Source organism: Gambusia affinis, linkage group LG15, assembly GCF_019740435.1.
Source record: "Gambusia affinis linkage group LG15, SWU_Gaff_1.0, whole genome shotgun sequence".
Taxonomy (NCBI): domain Eukaryota; kingdom Metazoa; phylum Chordata; class Actinopteri; order Cyprinodontiformes; family Poeciliidae; genus Gambusia; species Gambusia affinis.
In genome coordinates, this window is record NC_057882.1 from 4466822 (window position 1) to 4488661 (window position 21840).

A 21840-nucleotide genomic window follows, 5' to 3' on the forward strand; every position below is an offset into this window, starting at 1 on the left:
TAATGGCATAATAACACAAGAACACATTCTCAAATATCAATAAACTTTAAATTACGATGAACAGTTACGTTTATTTCGGTAGACAGAGAGAAAAGATAAAAATGTTAAATTATGCAAATGGGAATTATTAAGCTTCCTTTAATTTGTAATGGGATTAGTTGATTTATTGCTTGTTGCAACAGGCCTGGTTGCAGAGTGACAGATCGTGAAAGGCCTCAGGTTGCTTCCTGATCCTTTTGCTCAGAAACATTAGAAGAGCCGCTCTCTGTTTCACTGCTCACACCTCACAGAGCTGCTCTTGTTTGCCCTCTGCGTTGGGGAGATGTCTCCATGTTTTCTGCATGTCACACATATTCAGCTGTTTTTTTGTGCATTTTGATAGAGCATTTGCATGCTTTTCTGGGTGGATAAATCATTTGCATGAATGTTTTGTGTGTGCGTCTGTGTTTGGCCCCACAGTGCATTGAGCAGCTGACAGCGATCCAGGCGGAGCTGCAGGACTCGGTGAAGGAGCTGAGCAAGAGCAGGAAGAAGTACCAGGAGGCTGAGACCATGGCGCAGGCCGTCCGGGAGAAGACAGAGTTCGAGGCCAAGTACGACAGATCCAAGCCAGCATATTTGAATGCTCACAGAGCAAAGTGTTGGTTAAAATCACTTTCTGTTGGGCTGTAGAACTGCAAAATGCTCAGAGCTAGAACATCACGGTGCAGAATTCTTATAAAATTCCCATTTCATTCACACTTCCCAGCGACTGATTCACTCCCTGGCATCTTTTATCCCAAAGATGCCAGATCTGCAGATATAAAATCTGCGTTTTTATGGGTTTCAAACAGACAAAAAGTCTCAGAGGAGTCCAGGAAGCTGCCCCTCTGCTCTTCATCCTGGCACAACATAAGCAGCTGGCGCCGTGACTCACTGCATTTCTGACATTTTTCTGCCCATCAGGAACGTTTTTAAAAAGCTGCGGCTTGACTTCATAAAGAAATGCTTTCAGGAGCGATAAACTGCTGGAGGATCGCTTGTTCTTGCACCAATAATACTTTCTTTGGGACGCTGTGAGCAAACATGTCACATAAATTCCTAATTTATCTCAGAACAGTCTCTTTCCACACAAATAATGGGGAAAATGTTTCTTAAAAAATAGTTTTCCAGTTTTTGAACCTCTGTGACACAAACATGCAGCGATCAAGATGTTTTTTTTCTATCAATTTTAGTGAATATTTCTATTGCTTCTCTGTCAGGTAAACGACCCACAAACCCCTCACGTCTACAAACAGCAACAAGATGGAAACAAGCATCAATTAATCAGTTAATATTAGTACCAATATGTTCTAAAAATATAAGACCAGCATTGGCCGACACAGATGGCACTACTGATAATTTGTTCAACTGTGGAGGTAAATTGGGGTCATTGTTAAAAAAATTGTTTTGAAATGGGAAAAAAAATTTAAACTAAAAAATGGTGCAAGCATTTTTTTTTTGTTGCTTGTAAAATTCCCAAAATGTGCCAAATATTTCAATTGTTTTTTTTTTATATTTACTTATGATGGATCATTTGTGTTTTTGTGGCTGAAAATAAACAAAAATAATAGAAAAATTTTTTTAAATTAAGTTCTGAGCAACTATTCAGTTTGAAAAATTTTATTATTCCTGTTTTTTCAGTCTGCATTGTTTTCAATTTATCTCTATATGCATCCTGAGTTTTTGGGAGTCAGAAATAAAAGCAATCCTTATTAATCACTTAGCTGTACTTTAGCTTCAACTGGCCGTTAGAAATTCTGGTTAATTGTTTTAATTTAAACCACATTTTCACTGTGAAATAAGTATTTCTATTGCAAGTTTCAACGAGTAATTTGTATGTTTTTCAGATCAAAGTTAAGTCTCTTCCAGTCGCGCTCCAGTCTCCAGAGGGCCAGTGTAAAGGTAGAATATTGACACCTTAAAAAAGCTCCTGCTTGTTATCTAGGTAATGTTTAATTAAGCTAACTGGGTTTTTTGCTGATTTTATTTCAGCTGAAAGCAAAGAGGAGTGAATGCAACTCCAAAGCAACTCATGCCAGAAACGACTATCTTCTCACCCTGGCGGCCTCCAACGCTCACCTGCAGCGCTACTACAGCGCAGACCTCCTGGATTGCATCAAGGTGCGGCCGCCGGTCCAAACCGGATCTGAACGACTGCGGATCCTCATGCCCCCCAGAGATAACACTTTCTGTTTTCCTCCCGTGTTTCAGGTGTTAGACGGTCGAATCTACGAGCAGGTTAAAGATTACCTGGTCTCGCTTTGTCACACTGAGCTGGAGACACAGCAGGCGGTGCACGACTCCTTCACCCAGCTGCTGAACAGCTCAGCCGGGGTGAGTTCGTTCTGCCCACACCGGGAATCAAACAGAGCATCACATAATCCACCCATTCATCCATCCACTAACACCCTTGTCCCCTAGTGGGGTCAGGAGGTGCTGGTGTCTATCTCCAGCCAACGTTCCAGGCGAGAGGCGGGGTCACCCTGGACAGGACGCCAATATTTGTCTTTAAATAAATTATTGCATTAAGTGCTTCAGTTCTGACATAATAAGTTAAAGTTTAACTCTCAACAAAGCCGCCTTATCTAAAGTGTTGCAGCTCTGTGGTTGAAATATTGGGTGAGCTTAGAAAAACAGTGAAAGGTCAGACACATTTCACTGTAGTTATGGAGGGCAACAGCTGCAGGAACGAGAGCTGATTGTAACCATTAGATGAGCCTTTATTGCACCAGGTGAAGGTTATTTAACAGATTAGAGAGAATATTAATGAGCCAAAGTGTTTACATTTATGTATTTGATCTAAAGTCTGGAAAACATTGAATTTGACTTTATTTCTCAGATTGGATTCATATGGAAAAAAGAAAATACCTTTACTGCTTTTATTGTGTTCTAAAAGATAGAATTTAAAAAGGCATAAATGACTTTTTACATTTATTTATCATTATAAACTTTGACTTGCCAAATCAAAAATTGTCTTTGTCCAACTTATTGTTTTGTTTTGTAATATTGTTGATGCTTTTATGACTGACAAACCCAACTTCAATAATCTTAGAGTCATAGTAACTTAAATGAATTCAGTGATAAATTGTGAAGAGTTTTTGTTAAATGGATCAAAATGTGTGAATGTTGATCAGTTTAATGAAGCTGAGCTGAACTCAGCTGATTCAGATTCTCCTGATTAACTCAAGCAGTTTGAGTTACTCGCCGCTGCTCAGTTACACGCCCCAAAGCCGCTCACGTTTTTTCGGGTCAGCTTGCGTCTCTGGACCCAAAGAGGGATTTTTGTTTCTTCTCAAAGTATGAGCAAATTATCGTGGCAGGAGAGCAAGGGACGTTTATATGTAGAACACAATTCAGCAACAAGGTGGTTCGAAACATCAGACAAAACATCACGTTGTGCTGGTATAACTTAGGAAAGTGATGTAAAGTCTAGAGGAAAATCGTTCATGTTTCAGTTCTCATTAATCAAAGATTTTTAGCCTTGATTTAAAGTAACTCACTGTTTCAGCAGTTTTGCGGTTTTCTGGATGTTTGTTCCAGATTAGAGGAGCATAAAAACTGAATTCTGCTGCAGTAATCAATGCAACTAAACATAAACACATGGACAAGTTTCTCTAGATCTTTCTGGGTCATTAGTTCTTTAATCCTGGAAATGTTCTTCAGGTGTTAGAAGGCTGACTTTATAACTGTCTTTATATGACTCATGGGGTTCACTCCGCCCTAAGAGTGAACCCTAGGTTGGAATGAACCCTAAGAGGTCTGAAATGTGATTTCAGGCCTGATTACTAGACTCTAGCTGTAATGACTAAAGCTGTCTGCTGACTCTAAATTGTTCCTCTTTAGGTCCAAAAATATTTAAAGCAGTTTTGTTTCTATTTGGTCCAATGTTTTGACACCTCCTGGCATTTACTCAGCATTTGAATTGATTCTTGTTTGTAATGTGCAGCTTCTCCAGGAGTTCCACCAGCAGACGTTTGTGCAGAAGAATCCTGTGTTTCAACAAGCCTCAGATTTCCTTTATCATCCCGTTGACTCAGATAAGGTAAATGCTGGATTTTCTGTTGTTATTTGTCTGCCCTAATCAGTCATCTCCTCCACGAGAAAATTAAAGCTGGAACTCATTTCTGTGCATGTTTTAGATGAGTCCATTTCTCTGTTAGCTTGCTCAGTTTTTTAGGTCTGCACTGGCAAAACCTCACATATCTAGGTGCAGAAAGGTGCATGTATTCATGTTTTCAGGACGCTTTGTGTCGCCTCAAATGCGTACAGAAGGAATCCAGTGTTGTTTTAAACCTGTACACACCCAGAAGGTTTACGTGCAGAACTAATGAGCATAATCTGGGTTCCCATCTGCAGCTAGAAAAACGGAACACGTAAAGTCAGAGGGAAGGTTTTATTTTGCAAGTGAGGCGTTCAGTTCCACCATTCATTCATTGTTGAATCACAAAAACTGTAGCAGACAAATAATCAGCTGAAACTGAAAAACAATTCATATAGATTTACTACATGTATTTACAGTATTTGTTTCTGTTTGTGGCTTTTATCAGTCCGGAAAAGTCTAGAATTTTCTATGACCATTTTCCAAAAAAGAAAATTAAATATGGAAAATTGACATTTTATTATTATTTTTGGTTTTTCAATGGACAATAATAATATGGGTTTTACTTCGGTTTTATTTATTTTTGACTAAAACATCACAACTTTAATTTTAAACACATTAGCCATCATTGTTTTAGTTTTTGACTTATAGACTCACTGTCAATTTAATGAGTTTTTCAACTTTAAACAACTTCAGATTCAAGTTGAACAGGGTTTGGTAGAAATGCCACTTTAAAAAAAAGCTTTTTTGGGGAATTTTTACTAACAAAATAAAGGTAAGAGTCACTTTACAAACTGCTTTAAGCATGCATTTTTACAGTTTGGTGCTTCTATCTTTACTAGACTAGTAAAAGAGTTACAGATGTGGAAGTAGAGCTGGTCTGAGGGTTCCAGATGCCAAACAGGAAGTGAAATCAGAAAAAACATGAGGTGATTTTGGCAAGTTGTTGATTCAGGATGTGTGGAAACCAGAGGTGTTCACAAGTCATTTTTTAAAGTCTTTAGGGCACAAGTCCAAGTCAAATCTTATTTTTGGGGCTTCAGTGTAACTTGAGTCAGAGTCTCGAGTTTGAGGCTCAAGTGTCAGCAGATTGAGGTGAATATTTTATGGCTGAATGTTAGGAAGGTTAATATAACTAGAAAACAATCTAGAAATTTGAGTCTGGAAAAGTTTTGGTATGAAAACAATTCAGTTTAAGGTAGATACTTCTGACTCGATTCTGACATTAATCTCGGAAATTTCCATAGAGCAAATCTAAAATTTTCTGAAGAAAATGCAGCTTGGGAAGCAGAGATAGATGGGCACAATGCTACTTGAAACGCTACTGGCTGATGTTAGCAAAACAACCAATCCAGGAGCGACGGTCCAGCCTTACCTTAACTTTTTGTACAGCCAGATTTTAATATACTTGTATTTAAAACTGTTCTCCTCTCCCTCTCTATCCGCCATTGTTACAGAGACAAAATGTTTTGTTTGACATTGAATTTTGGGAAACTCCAGACCAGTCCTTCAAGCCCCTTAAAAAGGAGGATGCATGTGTATTATAGTTTGTTGTGTCACAACTGTTTTTTATTTAAGGGTTAGTTTTAATCATTTCACTGAAAGATTACAAAAAAAATTCTATTTTTAACTCAACCAACCAGAATGCTTTAAAGTAGTTTCTATCTTCAAGAAAGAATAAGGTTGTGTTTTGATTTGTACAGTTTGGGATCCAAGGTTTTCATCTGTTGATGCAGAAATGTTTGAACTTCATTTGATTCAAACCATAAAAATCAAATTTATTCCACTGAATATTGTCTTGCACAACCAGGGAGCATGCTAATTTGCACTTGTTCATTATTTATTTGGTAATTATATGATCCGCTAAAGCAGCTGACTAGCCCTGGCCCTGGTTAAGTCGATATGTGTACGTTACATGTGACCTGGTCAGATTTCCATGGAAACCCCCCCGGAGGCTGACGGACCACACAGGCACTAAACCGTCATCTGCTGTTAGATTTTGTCTCTTATTTTACACCCAGTGATTACCCGTAGTGGTGAAGGTTAGTTGTGAAATCAGCTGAAAGTGCAGAATTATCAGGTCTTAACATGAACTGTTCACTCTGTTTGTTTTCCATGTGCAGCTGTCACTAATTTAGCCGCTGCACAACTTCTCTGAAGTGTGGGAATAAAAGCTGACTGTCGGACTGCAGGACCGAATCTGGGTCATCGCTTCACGCCGAACAACAGCTGTTGTTTGCTGAAGCTCTGAACGGTTCTGCCGACCCGCTCTGACCCGGTGGAACGAACCAAAACAAGCCACAGACCTGAGCTTGTGGCTTTCAGTATACTAGTAAAACTTTTTAATATGAGAACACTTATTCAGTTTTTTAAAACACAAAATCACCAGTTTTAGACTTTTCAGAGCTGCTTGGAATTGTTGTAACGTGAAATATTTTTAATGCCTCTTTAAGTTGATCAGCCTGGCCTTTTGAGTGACCCAAAATATTTAGTTTTCTTGGGCCTTTCGTTGGTTTGCTCTTCGAACTGGGAAAGAGAAAAGAACATTTAAGAAACGCAGGGAATAGCTACATGTACTGTATCTGAAAAATAAGGCTAGAATATTAACATCCAACAAAACCTGTTACCAAGATTTCCTATGCTTATATTATATCAGTAAATAGAAACATCAAATAAACTAGTTACAATGTAACGATAGCTAAAATTAGCACTGAAATACAGCACTTAACTTGCATGAAAATTAAGTGCTATATTAATCTTAACATGCTTTTTGAGCGTCTTAAGATTATTGTACAAAAATATGTCTTCTGCATTCTTGGTTTATGTGTGTGATTTTATACTTCTATCATGTTTGAAATAAATGCATAAATAAAGCAATAATTAGTAATGAAAAGCTTTTATAACCCACCTTTATCACAAATGCAGACAATGTAACAAAATAATGACAATAATATTATTAACAATAATATTAATTTGGGCTTAATATATTCCTCTTACTGTGAGAATACAATCCAGACTCTAAGGAGGAAACTCTGTGCCTCTGTTTTGAGAAGCCTGAAGCTTTGACGGCCTTCAGGAAGTCTAATGAAGAGCTTTGTTCCACTTGGAACAGTGAGATTTAATTTAAATGAGAAACGTCTCAGAAATCATATTGATGTAGAACAGGAAATACATTCATTTCCTGTTTTGATATGATTTTATTTTCTTCCATTTATGTTTGTTTTGAGTTCATTTTTGTGAAATATTTCAAGCATTTTTTTTCTTGTAGTTTTGATATTTTTGGCTTCCGAAGGATGAAACTCAACTTATTTCGTCATACTATCTCCTTCCACTTAACTTTCTATGAGTATTTCTGGATGTAGCACTCATCTTTTGACAATATTCAAATTTTCTGAGTGTACATGTAATTTTTTATAATTTTATAATTTTATTTTTTTCCTTTATCGTGTTTTGAGATCAAAAGTATTAGGAAAACTTTGCAGACCTTAAACTTTTTTGTTTGAAACAAAAACAGATGCCCAGCTTCACTGTGTGTGTTTTTCTATGATTAGAAACACCCTTCCCTTTTTTTTAGTTTGTGAGTTTTATTGGAAAAATATTTTTTTAAATTGCTTGATTTGTTCCTTTTCTGATACAACAATTTAAAGCTACGTTGTTTGTATCTCCAGTAATCAGACTTTTTGGTTAGAATGCAAAATTTTATCAGGATCTGAGAGAAAATGTGTTGAAATTCCTTTTGAAAGCAGACGTTTGCAGATTTATTCACTGCTAAAAGTTTGCGGTTTCCGGTTGTAAACAGCTTTCCCCTCATGGAAACGTTTCTACGATTTGCAGAAATGTCGCCCTCTCGTAAACAAAGTTTCCAGTGTGTGTCGAATTCTCCGGCTGTGTTTTGAAATCTTCATATTTATCATGTTTACAAGCAAGTGGGACATAAAGTCCAGAAAATATGAATGAATCAACTAATGTCCACAGAGGTTAATAGCAAAAGAAGGAAATGCATCCAACTGGGTTGTTGATGATGGAAAAAGAACTTTAAGAAATCCTAGAAATCAGTGGTTTACCAGAAGCGTTTGGATCGTGTTGTCTTTGTTTGGATTGATTCTTTGTTTTGCATGTTTTTTATTAGGAAATTCCAACACAATGCAGCATGTGGAAGCGTTTACACTGAGCTCAGAAACAGCTGACAGGAGCGCTCACTCTCTGCTTAAACAATGCCTCAGACCAACACAAATCAGAAAACAGAAAGGATGCATGGTTCCAAAAGGGTTTCCCATGGGGGGATTTTAGCGTTTTTAGCATGTCGTGTTGGAAGTGAAACCCAGCAGCAAGGAGTTTTATTAATTGCATAATTGTTGCAACACAGAGGTGCAGCTGTTGATTAAGTTAAACTCTAAAATTGTTTCTCGGTTATAGTTTTTTCTGTATTTCTACTCAGGCTAGACTATGTGATTTAAGATTTTTCAAGGTTTGGAAATGTTGGAACAAGGAGAATGAAAAATGTTTGAATTTCCAGGTTTTATCTTCTTTTTCACTAGGTAAAGGTTGAATCCCTCCATCTGTTCTTCAGTCCATCCATCCATCAGTTATGATCAAATTTTTCATGTCAAGTTTATTGTTAAGTTTAATATTTGTTAGATAACGCTCTGCTGTTTTTACTGGTTGTCAGAAATGAAGAGTGTGAATCAAATCCATCCTAAAATGGCCTCTAAGTTTTATTTCTCTTCATCTCATCAAACCTGCTATGAACTCCTCACTGTTCCTTCAGACATTTTCCTCGTTCACTTCACTTTGATTGGCTGGCTTTTTTTTTACCCTGCTTTAAACAAACATATTTTAGGATGTCCCTTTGAGATGAGCCTGGAGTTCAGATGTTCCCCTGATTTTCTAACGACTCATGAAAGGGAAGCAGCGGTTCGCCCATCACTGGCGCTCCTTTTCTCCACTGCTCCATTGGACAACACTGGACAATTTGTTCGAACTGCAAATGCTTGTGTTGTTTTGATTGGAGGCCAAACAAGCAGCAGCCTGTTCCTAAAGAAAACTTTAGTGGTGCAGCGCCGCCTCTCTCCCTCCGTCCCTCTCCTACTCCTTTTTTCTCTCCCTTCCTCCGCCCAGCGCCGCTCGCTGTAGACGAGGGGATCCGGTGAGGAACAGAGCTGGATGGGAAGCAGGCCGGGCCCTGTGAACGGGCCATCTGTGAAAAGGAGGCATTGTGTGTGTGTTTCATCAGAGTACACTGACCTCAGCCCCCCACCACCCTGGCCTCTTCCCTCAACACACACACACATGCACACACTGCCCTGATGTCATGTGGATTCATTTACTCGAAACGTAACGAAGAGAAAAATCACATCATAGTCACACTGTTGCATCTTAACTCTGTTTTCTGTCTTGATGACTCAGAATGGTACTTTTTATAAAACTAGGACTGGATATTAAATCAGTATGATAGATGTGATTAATATCAATAGATGATACGTCTGTTAGAATATGCAATAATTCCACTGAATCGAGAACCGCACAGCATTCTGGGGGATGTAGGCAGAGCAAAGACATTAGTCTCTCAGCCTCTCACAACCAGCTAAGCTACGTTGGTAGGATCAACAAACTCCTTTTCTATTTGGTTACCTAGCAACAACCTGCTGAGTAACTCACTAACTCACTCAATATTTGATTACCTGGCAACAAATAGTGAGTGACTTAGTAAGTTACTGAACCTCCTAAGTAACTCACTAAGTCACTCATTCTTTGGTTACCTAGCAACACCCTGCTGAGTAACTCAGTAACTCAGTAAGTCACTCATTCTTTGGTTACCTAGCAACACCCTGCTGAGTAACTCACTAAGTCGCTCTTTCTTTGGTTACCTAGCAACACCCTGCTGAGTAACTCAGTAAGTCACTCATTCTTTGGTTACCTAGCAACACCCTGCTGAGTAACTCACTAAGTCACTCATTCTTTGGTTACCTAGCAACAACTTGCTGAGTAACTCACTGAGTCACTCATTCTTTGGTTACCTAGCAACACCCTGCTGAGTAACTCACTAAGTCACTCATTCTTTGGTTACCTAGCAACAACTTGCTGAGTAACTCACTAAGTCACTCATTCTTTGGTTACCTAGCAACACCCTGCTGAGTAACTCACTAAGTCGCTCTTTCTTTGGTTACCTAGCAACACCCTGCAGAGTAACTCAGTAAGTCACTCATTCTTTGGTTACCTAGCAACACCCTGCTGAGTAACTCACTAAGTCACTCATTCCTTGGTTACCTAGCAACACCCTGCTGAGTAACTCTTTATATAAAACTAATAGAATTTCAGTATTTACTTTCATCATGTTAAATCTTGTCAACAATTTCAGACCGATCCATATATATATATATATATATATATATATATTCTAAAGGGGAGAAATAACCTAAAATGATTTGTATATGTGCAGCAGCGCCCTCCAGAGGAATAAATTTACATCAAAAAGAACTATTTTGGAAAAGCTGCTCCTTTTGTAGTTTCTTTTTTTATTTTAGCAAAGATCCACAGAATTTCTACAAGAAAATCATACATAAAGTCTATCAAATCATGTTTTCAGGATTTAATCTTTTTCATGCTGGTGTTTTTATGTCTCAGGTGATGGAGCTGCAGAAAGAGAGCGGAACGGCTGAGGAGCACAGCCTGGATAAAGAGGCGAGGAAGTGGGCGAGCCGTGTAGCACGAGAATACAAAAGCATTATCCACACACAGAGGGTGAGGAGGAAATTAAACACACCTTGGTGTCTCATATGCAGTAAAAATATCACTTTTGTCATTAACTGTTAGAAGACATATCCACTATTTTCTCACTGTCTGATGTTTAATCAACCCTCTCTTGTTTTACATTAGTTAGAATCACTATAATTATTTCTGCTTGCTAAAAAAAAAAAAAAAAACCAGAAGAATGAGGAAAATAACATGAGATCAACTGGACAAATGTGGATATAAATATTGTCAAAAGAAATTGGATATGGAATGATGTAAGTATTTCCATATTTTACTGATTACTTTATTCAAATAATAAGAATGAGAAGAAATTGTTTTTATATTGATTGTGTTTTAAATTGCATATTTTATCTTTAACATTTTAGCCGTCAGTGATTTTTTTTTTTTTTTTTTTTTTACATTATTTGCAGATGAATGCACAAGTCAAAAATGGCCATTTCACTGTTTGTGAGCTCTTAAACTGTGTTGTAAAAAGCTTTTAATCTCTGTTTGGTTTAGGTGCAAATAAAGCACGAAAATCTACACTTTTTTTTTCTTTAACAGAAGGTGTCGAAGATCGCAAACCGCATTGACGAATGTACATTTAGTGTAAGATAACCCAGTGAATGTTTAAGAAGCTGTGAAATGGGCATATTTTTATGTCATATCCCCTATTCCAACATCTTTCTGCTCTGTTTTCTAACCAAACGGTTAGACAGAAACTTAAAAAGGAGCAGCAAAAGCAAATGAGGTGGATCAGCAGAGCTTCCCAACAACTGATGGTGTCACTCAGGACATGTTATTGTGGAATATTGTCTCTGCTGTCTGGATATTAAGCTATTAGCATGTCGAAACAGTCATTAGACTGTCATACACCAACGGTGTTCAGTCAGAGGCTTCTTCATTCTCTGGCAAGACTGAGATCCCTCCTTTTCGCAGCATCACCATCCACAATGACTTTTTGAAGATACTAGGATGATTTGAGCAGCAGCATTTAGTTTCCCTTTGAAATAAATCAAATACTTTTGAATTGAATTGAAGCCATGACTCAAGTAGACAATTTCTCTAAACTTGTATTATTTATTGTTTCCACCTGTCAGGGGGAGCTTGAGTATCTTGTGCTCTACTATCTGTGTCAGCTGTGAGACTAAATATCTTATTGACATGCAGAGTGTGTATTTATGAAATATGAAAATAACAGTTCTTTGCATTATTATTAATGGTACAGCAATGAAATACACTGCTCAGCCCATATTTAGTCAGCATATTATTAAAAACATACAAGGCTGCTAATGTAGCCACCAAACAAAAACAATATTGGTCACCTTCAGATTAAAAGCTCTTCTTTAAAGAGCTTTTAATCTCTTATGCAATTATGCAAACATAATTATGTTTTGCATTTGGAATTAACACTTGTACATGTTTGGTTTGGGATTTTCTGTGGATATTGGGCCATTTAAAGTCCCAGATGGCTGTAAAAATCCAGGATTTGTTTAGAGCTAGGATTTCCAAGGTTTATTTTTATTGCAAGATTTGCACTAATAATGGGAAATCATGCGGTTTGGATTTCTGGATCTAAAGAATCTCACACCAAAATTTGAGTATATTGTTAAGTTCGTTTTCTCTTCAGTTTTAACACACATCTGTCCCTTGATCTCCAGTATGACGTGTTGTTTTCCTTCACTGAGCTGGAATCTGTCCCTCTTCCTGTCGAGCAGCAGGACGTTTTAGTTTGGTAAAAATAAACCCAGAGGTTGTTATGCTTGATTAAGGCATAAATTTAATCAAAATTAAATTTATGCTGAGGGATGACTCAGGTCAGAGTTTCATCACCTCTTATCTCTTTTATTGTCGGATGAGTCACGCTTCTGTTGTTCACACTCTGGATGTCTGTGATGTAGCCATGACGATGTTTCATCGTGGTTTGCTTTCAGGCCCTGGAGGAGTACGGAAATCAGGATTCGTCTGAGCAGAGTGGCGGCGAGGTGGAGACCAAGATGGAGGTGGCGCGGCAGAGTCTTCGGCGGTCAGAGGTGAAATGATCAAATCTCCTCTATGGGTGTTTTCACACCTAATAGCCTGGTAGACTTGGCTCGATTGGAGATCAGAATTGCAACATGTTACATTTTCAGGACTGTAGTTTGCATTCACACTACACTGTGTCAAACCACTCCAACTAACTGAAAAACCTGTTCCCCCTGTCGCCTGTGGTGGCGCTGCACCAACTCCTACTGAAGGAATCAACACAAAAACCTCTGAAGAAGTCAAAGAGCGGAGGCTCTTTTTGGTAGGACTCCACAACATGTTGCTGGCTGCTCCTGGATCGAGTGCCAAGAACAGCATCTAGTTCATCCTACCAAGGAAACTTGTCCTTTGTGTCTCCTGGACTTCAGATTATTATGGTTTCTGATTTCTGATCTGAATTTATGCTGTATACTTAATATCATGCAATAGAAATTTGAATAAATTATATTAGGGCTGAAACGAGTAATCATGAAGAACTGATTATTGAAGTGATTGTCAACTAACTTAGTAATCAATGAATTATTAACTGTAGCGTACAAACTCTAAAAAGGGTAATTTGCTGAAAAAAAAACAACAAAGTCAGAGCAGCAATTAAACCAGAAATATAAAAACAATATACACTTTTATTTCAAAAACCCTTCTTTTTCTGTAAACATGTTCTGTCCAGAACTCCTGGAGTGGAATCGTTTTCAAATTCTGGTTCAAATTCTTCATAGGAAAAGTTTTTCTGTTGAGAACCTTTTACGATCCAGTTGTTGATTGGTTAATCTAAAACACAATGAATGGATCAGTGTACACCGAATAAATGCTATTATTACATTTTAGGGAAGTACAGTTTTATTTTCTAATTTAAAAGGAAATTCAATTATTTGTTTATTTGTATTTTTTTTTTTAAATCTTGTATAAAAAAGGCTCAAGTGGTTTAAATAAAAAATTAAAAATCTGCAAAATGTTTTGTCTCTGATTAATCATCAGAATAATCAATCCACTAATAAATAACTAAAATAATTGTCGGTTGCTTTGCTAACTTACCTGTGGAAGCTGTAAATGTATGTGAATAAAATAAATGATCATTTAATGGCAGACTGTGAAAGTGAAGGCCGAGGCCCGACTGGACCTCCTGCGGCAGGCGGGAGTTGCTGTGGAAACGTGGCTGAAGAGCGCGATGAACCAGGTGATGGAGGAACTGGAGAACGAACGCTGGAACAACCTCAATACCCATGATCCTTCACTCTCTGTAAGACCCCAAACCTGCCTTATTCAAGCAAAACTCAATGTTTTTGTCTATTGTTACAGAAATGGTGCTAAAAAACTGTTAGTGGAGTTTTTTGTGCTTAATTAAAGTAACATTTAGCAGAAGTGAAGATGTAATTTTTCTCAGGGAACAGCTGATCTGGAGCGGGAAGACGAGGAGGAGACGGAGGACAGCGGTGAGGTGTTGGACGACAGCAGCTCCAGTCCCTCCAGCACCCTGAAGAACTATCCTCTCACCTGCAAAGTGCTTTACTCCTACAAGGTAACAGAGAGCTGAGCGAGCAGCTCCAAAAGCACCCGGGATTATAACGGGGGGAAACTGAAGTCGGTTTAATCTGCTGCCTGCAGGCGTCTCAGCCAGATGAACTAACCATCGAGGAACAGGAGATCCTGGAGGTCATCGATGATGGAGATATGGAGGACTGGCTCAAGGTAAGACGCTGCTACACGTTCATGTATGTGTATATAGAAATCTTGTGCACCCTGTTTTGTTCAGGATGTTTAAAGGAGGTTAAAAAAATGGCTGTATATCTGCACATAATAAAAGAGATTTCCCTGCATAAATATAAAGGATTTATTATTTATACAGGAAAAGACGAAGTGTAGGCTGCCCGGCTCTCATGGCTGCTCAGGAATCCCGCATGTGGATTGAAACATGGCTGTGTCTTTACAGATATACTGTATGTTTATTGACATTTTTATTTCTGCAGGCCAGAAACCGCAGTGGACAGGTGGGTTATGTCCCAGAGAAATACCTGCAGCTGCCGTCCTCCAACAGCCTGCTGAGCATGCTGCAGTCCCTGGCCTCGCTGGACGCCCGCTCCCACTCCTCCAGCAACTCCACCGAACCCGAGGCCGAACTGTCCGCCAGCTCCATCAACGGAGACTCCAGCGGTGAGGCCCACAAACCCAACGCTGCTGCTGATCAGCGTCAGACGAGCATATAAAATAACAATAATCTGTTTATGTCAGTGTCGTTTGCGAAGGCTCTGTACGACTACGCGGGTCAAACGGCCGAAGAACTTTCGTTCCCCGAAGGCGCCATCATCCGCATCCTGAGCAGAGAGACTCATGAGGACGACGGTTTCTGGGAGGGGGAGTTTAACGGCGCCGTCGGCGTCTTTCCTGCCGTCCTGGTGGAAGATCTCACTGGAGTCATCGAAAACGGAGATGGGCAGAAAGAAGCCGGCGTGCAGGTAGGCTGCTGATACTAAAACACGGCCATATGGGCGCTTGCAGCCTTGAAAACGTTATGTACTTTATTTTCATACACATAATAAAGACACAGATCAATTTTTTTTTCTCAAAGTCTGGAGTTAAATCAGACTAAACCTTTCTTGTTTTAGGTCAGTTAGAATTGTTAAAATTATTTTCATTTGCAAAACGCCAGAAAACCTTTTAAGAGATTTTATTTTATTTTTTTTACTTTCTTTGTTTAAGCATTTAATTTGAGCAGGAAGGCTCTTTACCTGAACATAATTTGCTTGGAGTGTTTCCATGTAATGAATATCTATTATTCTTAACTTCTCAATGACTTATTGGTCTGTGTGATTGAAATAAAGGTTGGCTTATGTATTATACACTAAACAAGGTTATTGAAAGTTCTTCTTTTTTTGGTCAAATTAGTTATTTGTTCTCCGACCAGTCAGGTGTGTGTGAGACGTTTCAAAACGTTGCATGTTGCTATTTTGTCATTTTTATTCTGCCTGCTGTAGAACGTAGAATACAATCACAAGATGTTATTAGTTACAGTGACAAATAATCAGAGTTGGGTAGAAATTACTTTATCCAGTTACATTTATTTGAGTAAGCTTTTGGATAAAATGTACCTTTAGGAGTACTTTTACTACCCTGTATGTTTTACTTGTACTTGATTGTGTAGTATTGCTTCTTTTGAAAAAACCAAAAATCCACCAGACACAAACACACAGAACCAGCAGGTTTGTATAAAGTTTGCTAAGTTTTATATAGAAAGAAATTGATTTGGAAAAATAAATATTTTACCTGATTTCACTTATATGAAATATTTTTATATTACCAAAAGTTCCACTCCATCTGATGATGTAATTATGAAATATTAAATGTTTTTCCATCAGTTACTCAGTACTTTTTTTTGCTCTTACTTGAGTAATTTCTTAGATTGCTGTTTATTATTAGGCCTGAACAGCAAAGCGTTGCAAAGGCCTATTGTTTTTGTACTGTTTATTATTCTTATTATTTTTACTTGAGTTTTTATGTTGAAGTACTTCTACTCTTACTTGAGTTCAACTTTTGGTTACTCTACCACCTCTGAATATAATATCATATGTTGAATGAGTCTTTTTTTTTTTTTTAGTTTGAAATGTTTTTACCTTCAAGGAAATGTAAAAGTTTGAAAACTTACCTTGAAATTCTTAAAAAGTGCTTGAATTTTCTAAAGTGTAAAGATCGCTGTATAAATGGAGCTGCTGTTGTGTTTAAAGCTTGAATTGTGCAGAAGTTGATCCAGTTCGCAGCATGCTGGTTTGTGACGCTGCGTTTTGCGTTTTAAGGCTTCCCCCTCGGCCGCGGCTCAGAGCGACCGCTTCCAGGAGGCGCCTCTCCACAGCAGCCCCCTGCAGACTCCCACCACCGCCTCTCCCGGGTCCAGTCCCTGCAGCGCCGCAGCCTCTCCCGTCGGCCGGCCGCCATCTTACCACAACGGACACCACCGGCCACCGCCGGCGCCGCACAAGAGCCCGTATCACAGTAAGATCAGCTGCTGTGTCTGCGGTGAAAACAAAGAGCTCACAGAGATAAAATATGAACCATCTGAATGTTTTTCATTCCTTCAGGTCCAGTTCAAGGATCCCCTCAACCTCCTAAATACCCAGAGAGCGGCGGCAGTGGTGGCGGTGGCGGCGGCAGTGGTGGCGGTGGCGGCGGCAGTGGTGGCGGTGGCGGTGGCAGTGGTGGCGGTGGCGGTGGCAGTGGCGGCGGCGGCGGTGGCGGCAGCATCAGACCTGTAAGCTACAGTTCAGTAACAACTCTCACCAGATGATGGCGCCAGAAAACAAGAGTCACATAACAAACTAAATGTGTTGTAAAATTTGAGTCCAGTGTTTTATTTTGGACAAACACTGAAAAGATGAATTGTATTAATCATGACTAATGAATTACTGAAATAATCTCTACCTAATTAATGATTAATTCTAGTAAAGACTCAAAAACAGGCATTTAGTGAAAGAACAAAACTCAGAGCAGTAGTTAAATTCAAAACTCCTATATATATTTATTTTATATACTCATATATATATACATATATATATATATACACGGTATATATTAATTCATTATTATATATTATATATGTATATATTATAATGAATTAAAACTGTCCTTTTTTATAGTTTTGGTGTTAGAAAGTTTTGAAAACTTACCTTGACAATGCTTGAAAAGTGCTTGAATTTTACTGTAGGAAAAGAGTGCAAGCCTTGTAGTATTATTTAGTGGTATTATTTCTCAAACGGAGAGTAGGGTGTATTTTTGTTTTTTTTATCCTGCCTGTATTTTGAAAAGCAACTTTGTTGTGATTTTGTCGGTCCTGGTGTGTGTGTTGCAGGTCCGTGCAGCTCCTCCTCCCCCAAAGCAGCATCCTCGCGGCCAGGTGAAGCGCCGCGAGGAGGTGGAGATCACGCTGGTGTGAAATTGCTCCGACACCGACACCCCCAAATAAACCGGAGGACGCTTGACGCCCCGAGAGAGCCTGGAGACGTCTGAAACCTCAGCGGGTCGGAATAACGTGCCTTTATCGTCTGTTTTTCCTGCTCAGTTAACGCAAACGAGGAACATCACCTGCTTTATCTGCATCTGGAATATTTACGTTACCAAAAAAAAAGACATTTCCTTCTGGTAAATTAAGGGAAGTTTACAGAAAAGGGAACAACTCGTGGTCAGGAGAGTGGATTGCACTTTAAGGAACATTTTTGAAGCCACATTGTCTTCCTGGAGGTGATTAGCTCCACATAATCCAGTGATTTTCAGTAAGTTTGGCCTCATTGAAACCGGTTCGCTTTAAATTTACAATAACTACCAAATGCAGAATAAGCATCTAAAATTTACCCTAAAGCTCGTTAGAAAAACAAATTTAACTCCATAATGTTGATTATGTTTTATCCTTTCAGCTTTTAATAGTTTTAATTGTTGATTATGATGATATGTAATTTAAATTTAGACTCAACACATAAAGTCCACATAAAACGTTGAAGTTCGTAGTTAAAAATGCGGCTTAGTTGCAGGCGTCAATATTTTTGTACAGTGCAACAGAAAATCCTGGCTTCTCTCATTATAATGCAATTCATTTTATTTTCTAATTTCTTAAAAAATGTAAGCATTTAAATGCCAGCATGCAAACGAATCCAGAAACAGTGTCTCGTTAAAACGGCGGTTTTCTCATTGGAAAGAAAGAAAATGTACTAAAACAACAGAGTTTTCTTGTTAAAACAAGGAAAGGTTTTCTCAATAAAATGAGAAGAAGATGTTAAATAAATGGCACTTGTCAAAAATAGTAAAAATATCATAATGCAAAAGTTTTCTCGTTAAAAGAAGAAAAAAATGTTGAATTGAAAAAGTTTGGCGCTGTAACGAGATATAAAAATACGCTCCTCTGACAGATTTCTTGATTTAAAAGATATTTTAGTTTTATTGAGATCAAATAAATCTTGTATTAGTATTTTGTGTTTTTAACATTGATTAAACCAGAATGTTTTCTCGTTTAAAACAGATTTTGCACAGGAATTTATTTCCTGGCAGTTAAGAGCTTCCGTACTCAACTCATGACTATTAGAGGCAGAATTTGCTAATGACCTCCTGTCTTCATATTCATTTGATTTCCTGCTGAAAAACAAGATAACTTCCCCACTGTCATTCTTTTCAATCCCAAGCTGATTAATACTGTGATAAAGATTAAGGTTCGATTCATTTCATGGATATGTTATTTCTTTATTCATTTCATTCAATGTTCAATGTCGAGGCCATTCAGGCTTTTCTTGGCCAAAACCATATTTTTAAATTCTACTTTCAACTGTTTAGTTTCATTTTTCACAGCACAAATAAGATGGAAATCTTCCTAAGTTATAAATCTGTCAGAAAATTAAGTAACTACAAAGTCATCCTCATTTATTTTTTATTAAAATACATTAAATGTCACACTTTTCCATCTTACAGATTAAAATTAGTGGCAGGTTTAATCATTTATTTCTTTTTTACATTTTTTGCACCCAATCAGAGCAAATCAGAGCGATCTTTTGCTGGTAATTTTTTTGCGTTCCTGATAAAGCAGCAGCTTCCTGATCACATGACCCGCCGATAAAATAAAACTCTGTCTGATCCCGACTCCAGCACGGCCGAGGCCGGTCCTCTCCGCCTTCGACGCATCGTAACTGCAAACGGTTACACCAACAAGGGAAAAGTGGCAATTCTGTTTGTTTTTCTCCTTTTCAGTGACTTCCTCTTTATATTATTTTATTTTTTGGTTTTTTTATGCCCTTGTTTTCGCTTTAGAAGCAGTTTAAGGAATCCTGTAGTGTAAACACACACATAGTGTAACGTCCTGTTGTTTTTGTGTCCTGAGGTCCAGATTTAGATGTTTTTGTGATGTTCGGGGTTTCTTCGCAGTCTGAGGAAAGAAAATCTGAAATATTTATTTCAGGTTTGTTCAGGTCTGGAAAAGTGGAAAAATACGAGGAAAGAAAAAAATCTCCAGACTTTGTTTCCTAAATGCTCAGTTTCCTTCCTTCCTTCCTTCCTTCCTTCCTTCTTTATGCCCTCACTCTCAACCTTCTGTCTTTGTCCCTTTTTCTTTCCTTGTGTCAACTTTCTTTCCTTAACTCCCTCCTTCAATCCTTAATTCCATCTATTCTTTTCCATCCTTCCTTCTGTCCTTTATTCCTTCCTTGTGTCCATTCTTCCCTCGCTCCCAGATTCCTTCTTTGTATCCTTTTTCCCTTCCTTTCGTTCTTGGATCTCTCCATCACTCCTTCCTTCCTTATGTTTTTATCTTTAAAATTTTAGGAATTAAATCTTGAGTTCCTTTTCGATGGAAGCCATTCAGGAACCCTGCAGATCATTCAGATTGTTCCATCTTAACGTCTTCTGGGACCGCTAGCCACCGCTAGCCGGAGACGCCAGCAGCTACTGGCTGGAGATGCTAGCAGGTGCTAACTGTCCCATTTCATAGCGAAGCACTTTCTTCACGTCTTCTTGTTCCCTCTCAGTATTGTTGATGTTTGAGGTTTGTTTGAAAGCCGTATTGGTATAAAAGCATTTATTTTATCAGCTATTATTTAGCCTTAAATAGCCACCGTAGTGTCTTTACTGCTTCTGTTTTTGAAACATGAATAGTTTACAGAAAACTTGGAGATGGATATCTGTAAAAAAAAAAAAAAAAAAAAAATTATAGCATTTTCTCTGTTTGTTTCATTAGATTCGGAAATAAAGACCTTTTTATTAAACAGTAGATAATTAGATCAGAGGGAAAGAGATATCTGTCAGCCTCGTTGCTGTGTTCTCGTTGATCTCCTTGAGATCTGAATGACATCAAACTTATTTTTGAAGTTTGCGTTTACCCTGTTGTATTAAAATAAAATCAGACTGACGTCTCGTTTCCATCAGAGACGTTGTTATTGTTGTTGTTTTAAACCTGCTACTGGTCCTGATTTAACGCCCGGTTCACTGATTAAATTCCCATGTTTAATGTCGGCTCTGCAGACATTAAATCTTCAGATTTACACACCAGTGGATGTTTGACTGTATTTATTGTGTATAAATAAATGTGAAATAAAGATAGCTTAAACGAAACTACCAAGACTCCACTCTCCACTCTGGTTTGTTATATTTTTATAATGAAGTCTGCAAAGATCTCAGAACTTCGGGCATCTTCCAAATCTCAACTTTGATTTAAGGGATGAACAGATGAACATTTCTGCAGTTTTTGTTTCTGCAATGAAGAGAAAACTGGACCGTCGACACTCCAAGCTTCACCTCTGGTCTTGGACTGGGGTCTGTAGCCAGCGACCCCCAGCAAACCTTTAATATTCAGCTTAAGATCATGTTAAATAAATGAGTTTTTAGATACAGGGATAATAAAATTTGTTTCGTTGTCATACAAATTAGTCAGTCCCTTTTAAATGTTTGGTATCTGAAACTTTAAGTGCATTTTAAGTGATTTAAATAAATAACATTACTTAGTTGTTCAGACTTATTTTTTTTCTCCATTTAGATATTAAAAGGATGCACTTGTACCAAAATAAAAATCCAGTTTTTGTTCTAAATCTTTAGTAGAAACTGTCTATTTAGAAATGAATTTGCTAACTTTGATTGTTGAAAACTCAATTTATTTCAGTAACTCCAGCACCAAGTGAGATGCATTGTATAGATTAATTAGACAAAAACTGATGTGTTAACACCTTAATTTTGCTTAATCACTATGACTTTCTTCTAACAGGAAATGAAAACCTGACAATTAAATTTAGAATTTTTTGTAAGACCAATTCAAAAAATAAATAAAAGCAGAAATGTGGGTCTAATGATGAATGTATGTTACTTCATAAAGGTTGTTATTTCCAAATTGAAAGTGAGTAGAAATTGTTTTGGTAACTCAGACTGCCATTAACACAGTCTGAGTGTTAAATCAGATAAGTTTAATCTGATTTAACTTCAGACAGTGGAAAAATGATTTGTGTTTGTTTATT

The 21840-nt window shown here is 37.9% G+C and overlaps 1 protein-coding gene across 2 annotated transcripts in view; it reads left to right on the forward strand.

Annotated features, from left to right (window-relative positions):
• LOC122844958 (F-BAR and double SH3 domains protein 2-like) overlaps positions 1–20947 on the forward strand; it is a 34738-nt gene extending 13791 nt beyond the window's left edge. The window contains exons 6-21 of one of the 2 annotated variants that reach the window (XM_044140849.1): positions 460–593; positions 1869–1923; positions 2014–2142; positions 2233–2355; positions 3968–4063; positions 10745–10861; positions 12787–12885; positions 13962–14114; positions 14259–14393; positions 14480–14563; positions 14842–15025; positions 15104–15327; positions 16663–16858; positions 16945–16997; positions 17046–17114; positions 17712–20947. In XM_044140849.1, the coding sequence (XP_043996784.1) occupies positions 460–593; positions 1869–1923; positions 2014–2142; positions 2233–2355; positions 3968–4063; positions 10745–10861; positions 12787–12885; positions 13962–14114; positions 14259–14393; positions 14480–14563; positions 14842–15025; positions 15104–15327; positions 16663–16858; positions 16945–16997; positions 17046–17114; positions 17712–17795 (1935 nt within the window). In that variant the 3' untranslated portion in view covers positions 17796–20947. Of the gene's footprint in view, positions 1–459; positions 594–1868; positions 1924–2013; positions 2143–2232; positions 2356–3967; positions 4064–10744; positions 10862–12786; positions 12886–13961; positions 14115–14258; positions 14394–14479; positions 14564–14841; positions 15026–15103; positions 15328–16662; positions 16859–16944; positions 17115–17711 lie in introns of both variants that reach the window. The other variant, XM_044140848.1, reaches the window with a different exon arrangement.
• The last annotated feature ends 893 nt before the right edge of the window (positions 20948–21840 follow it).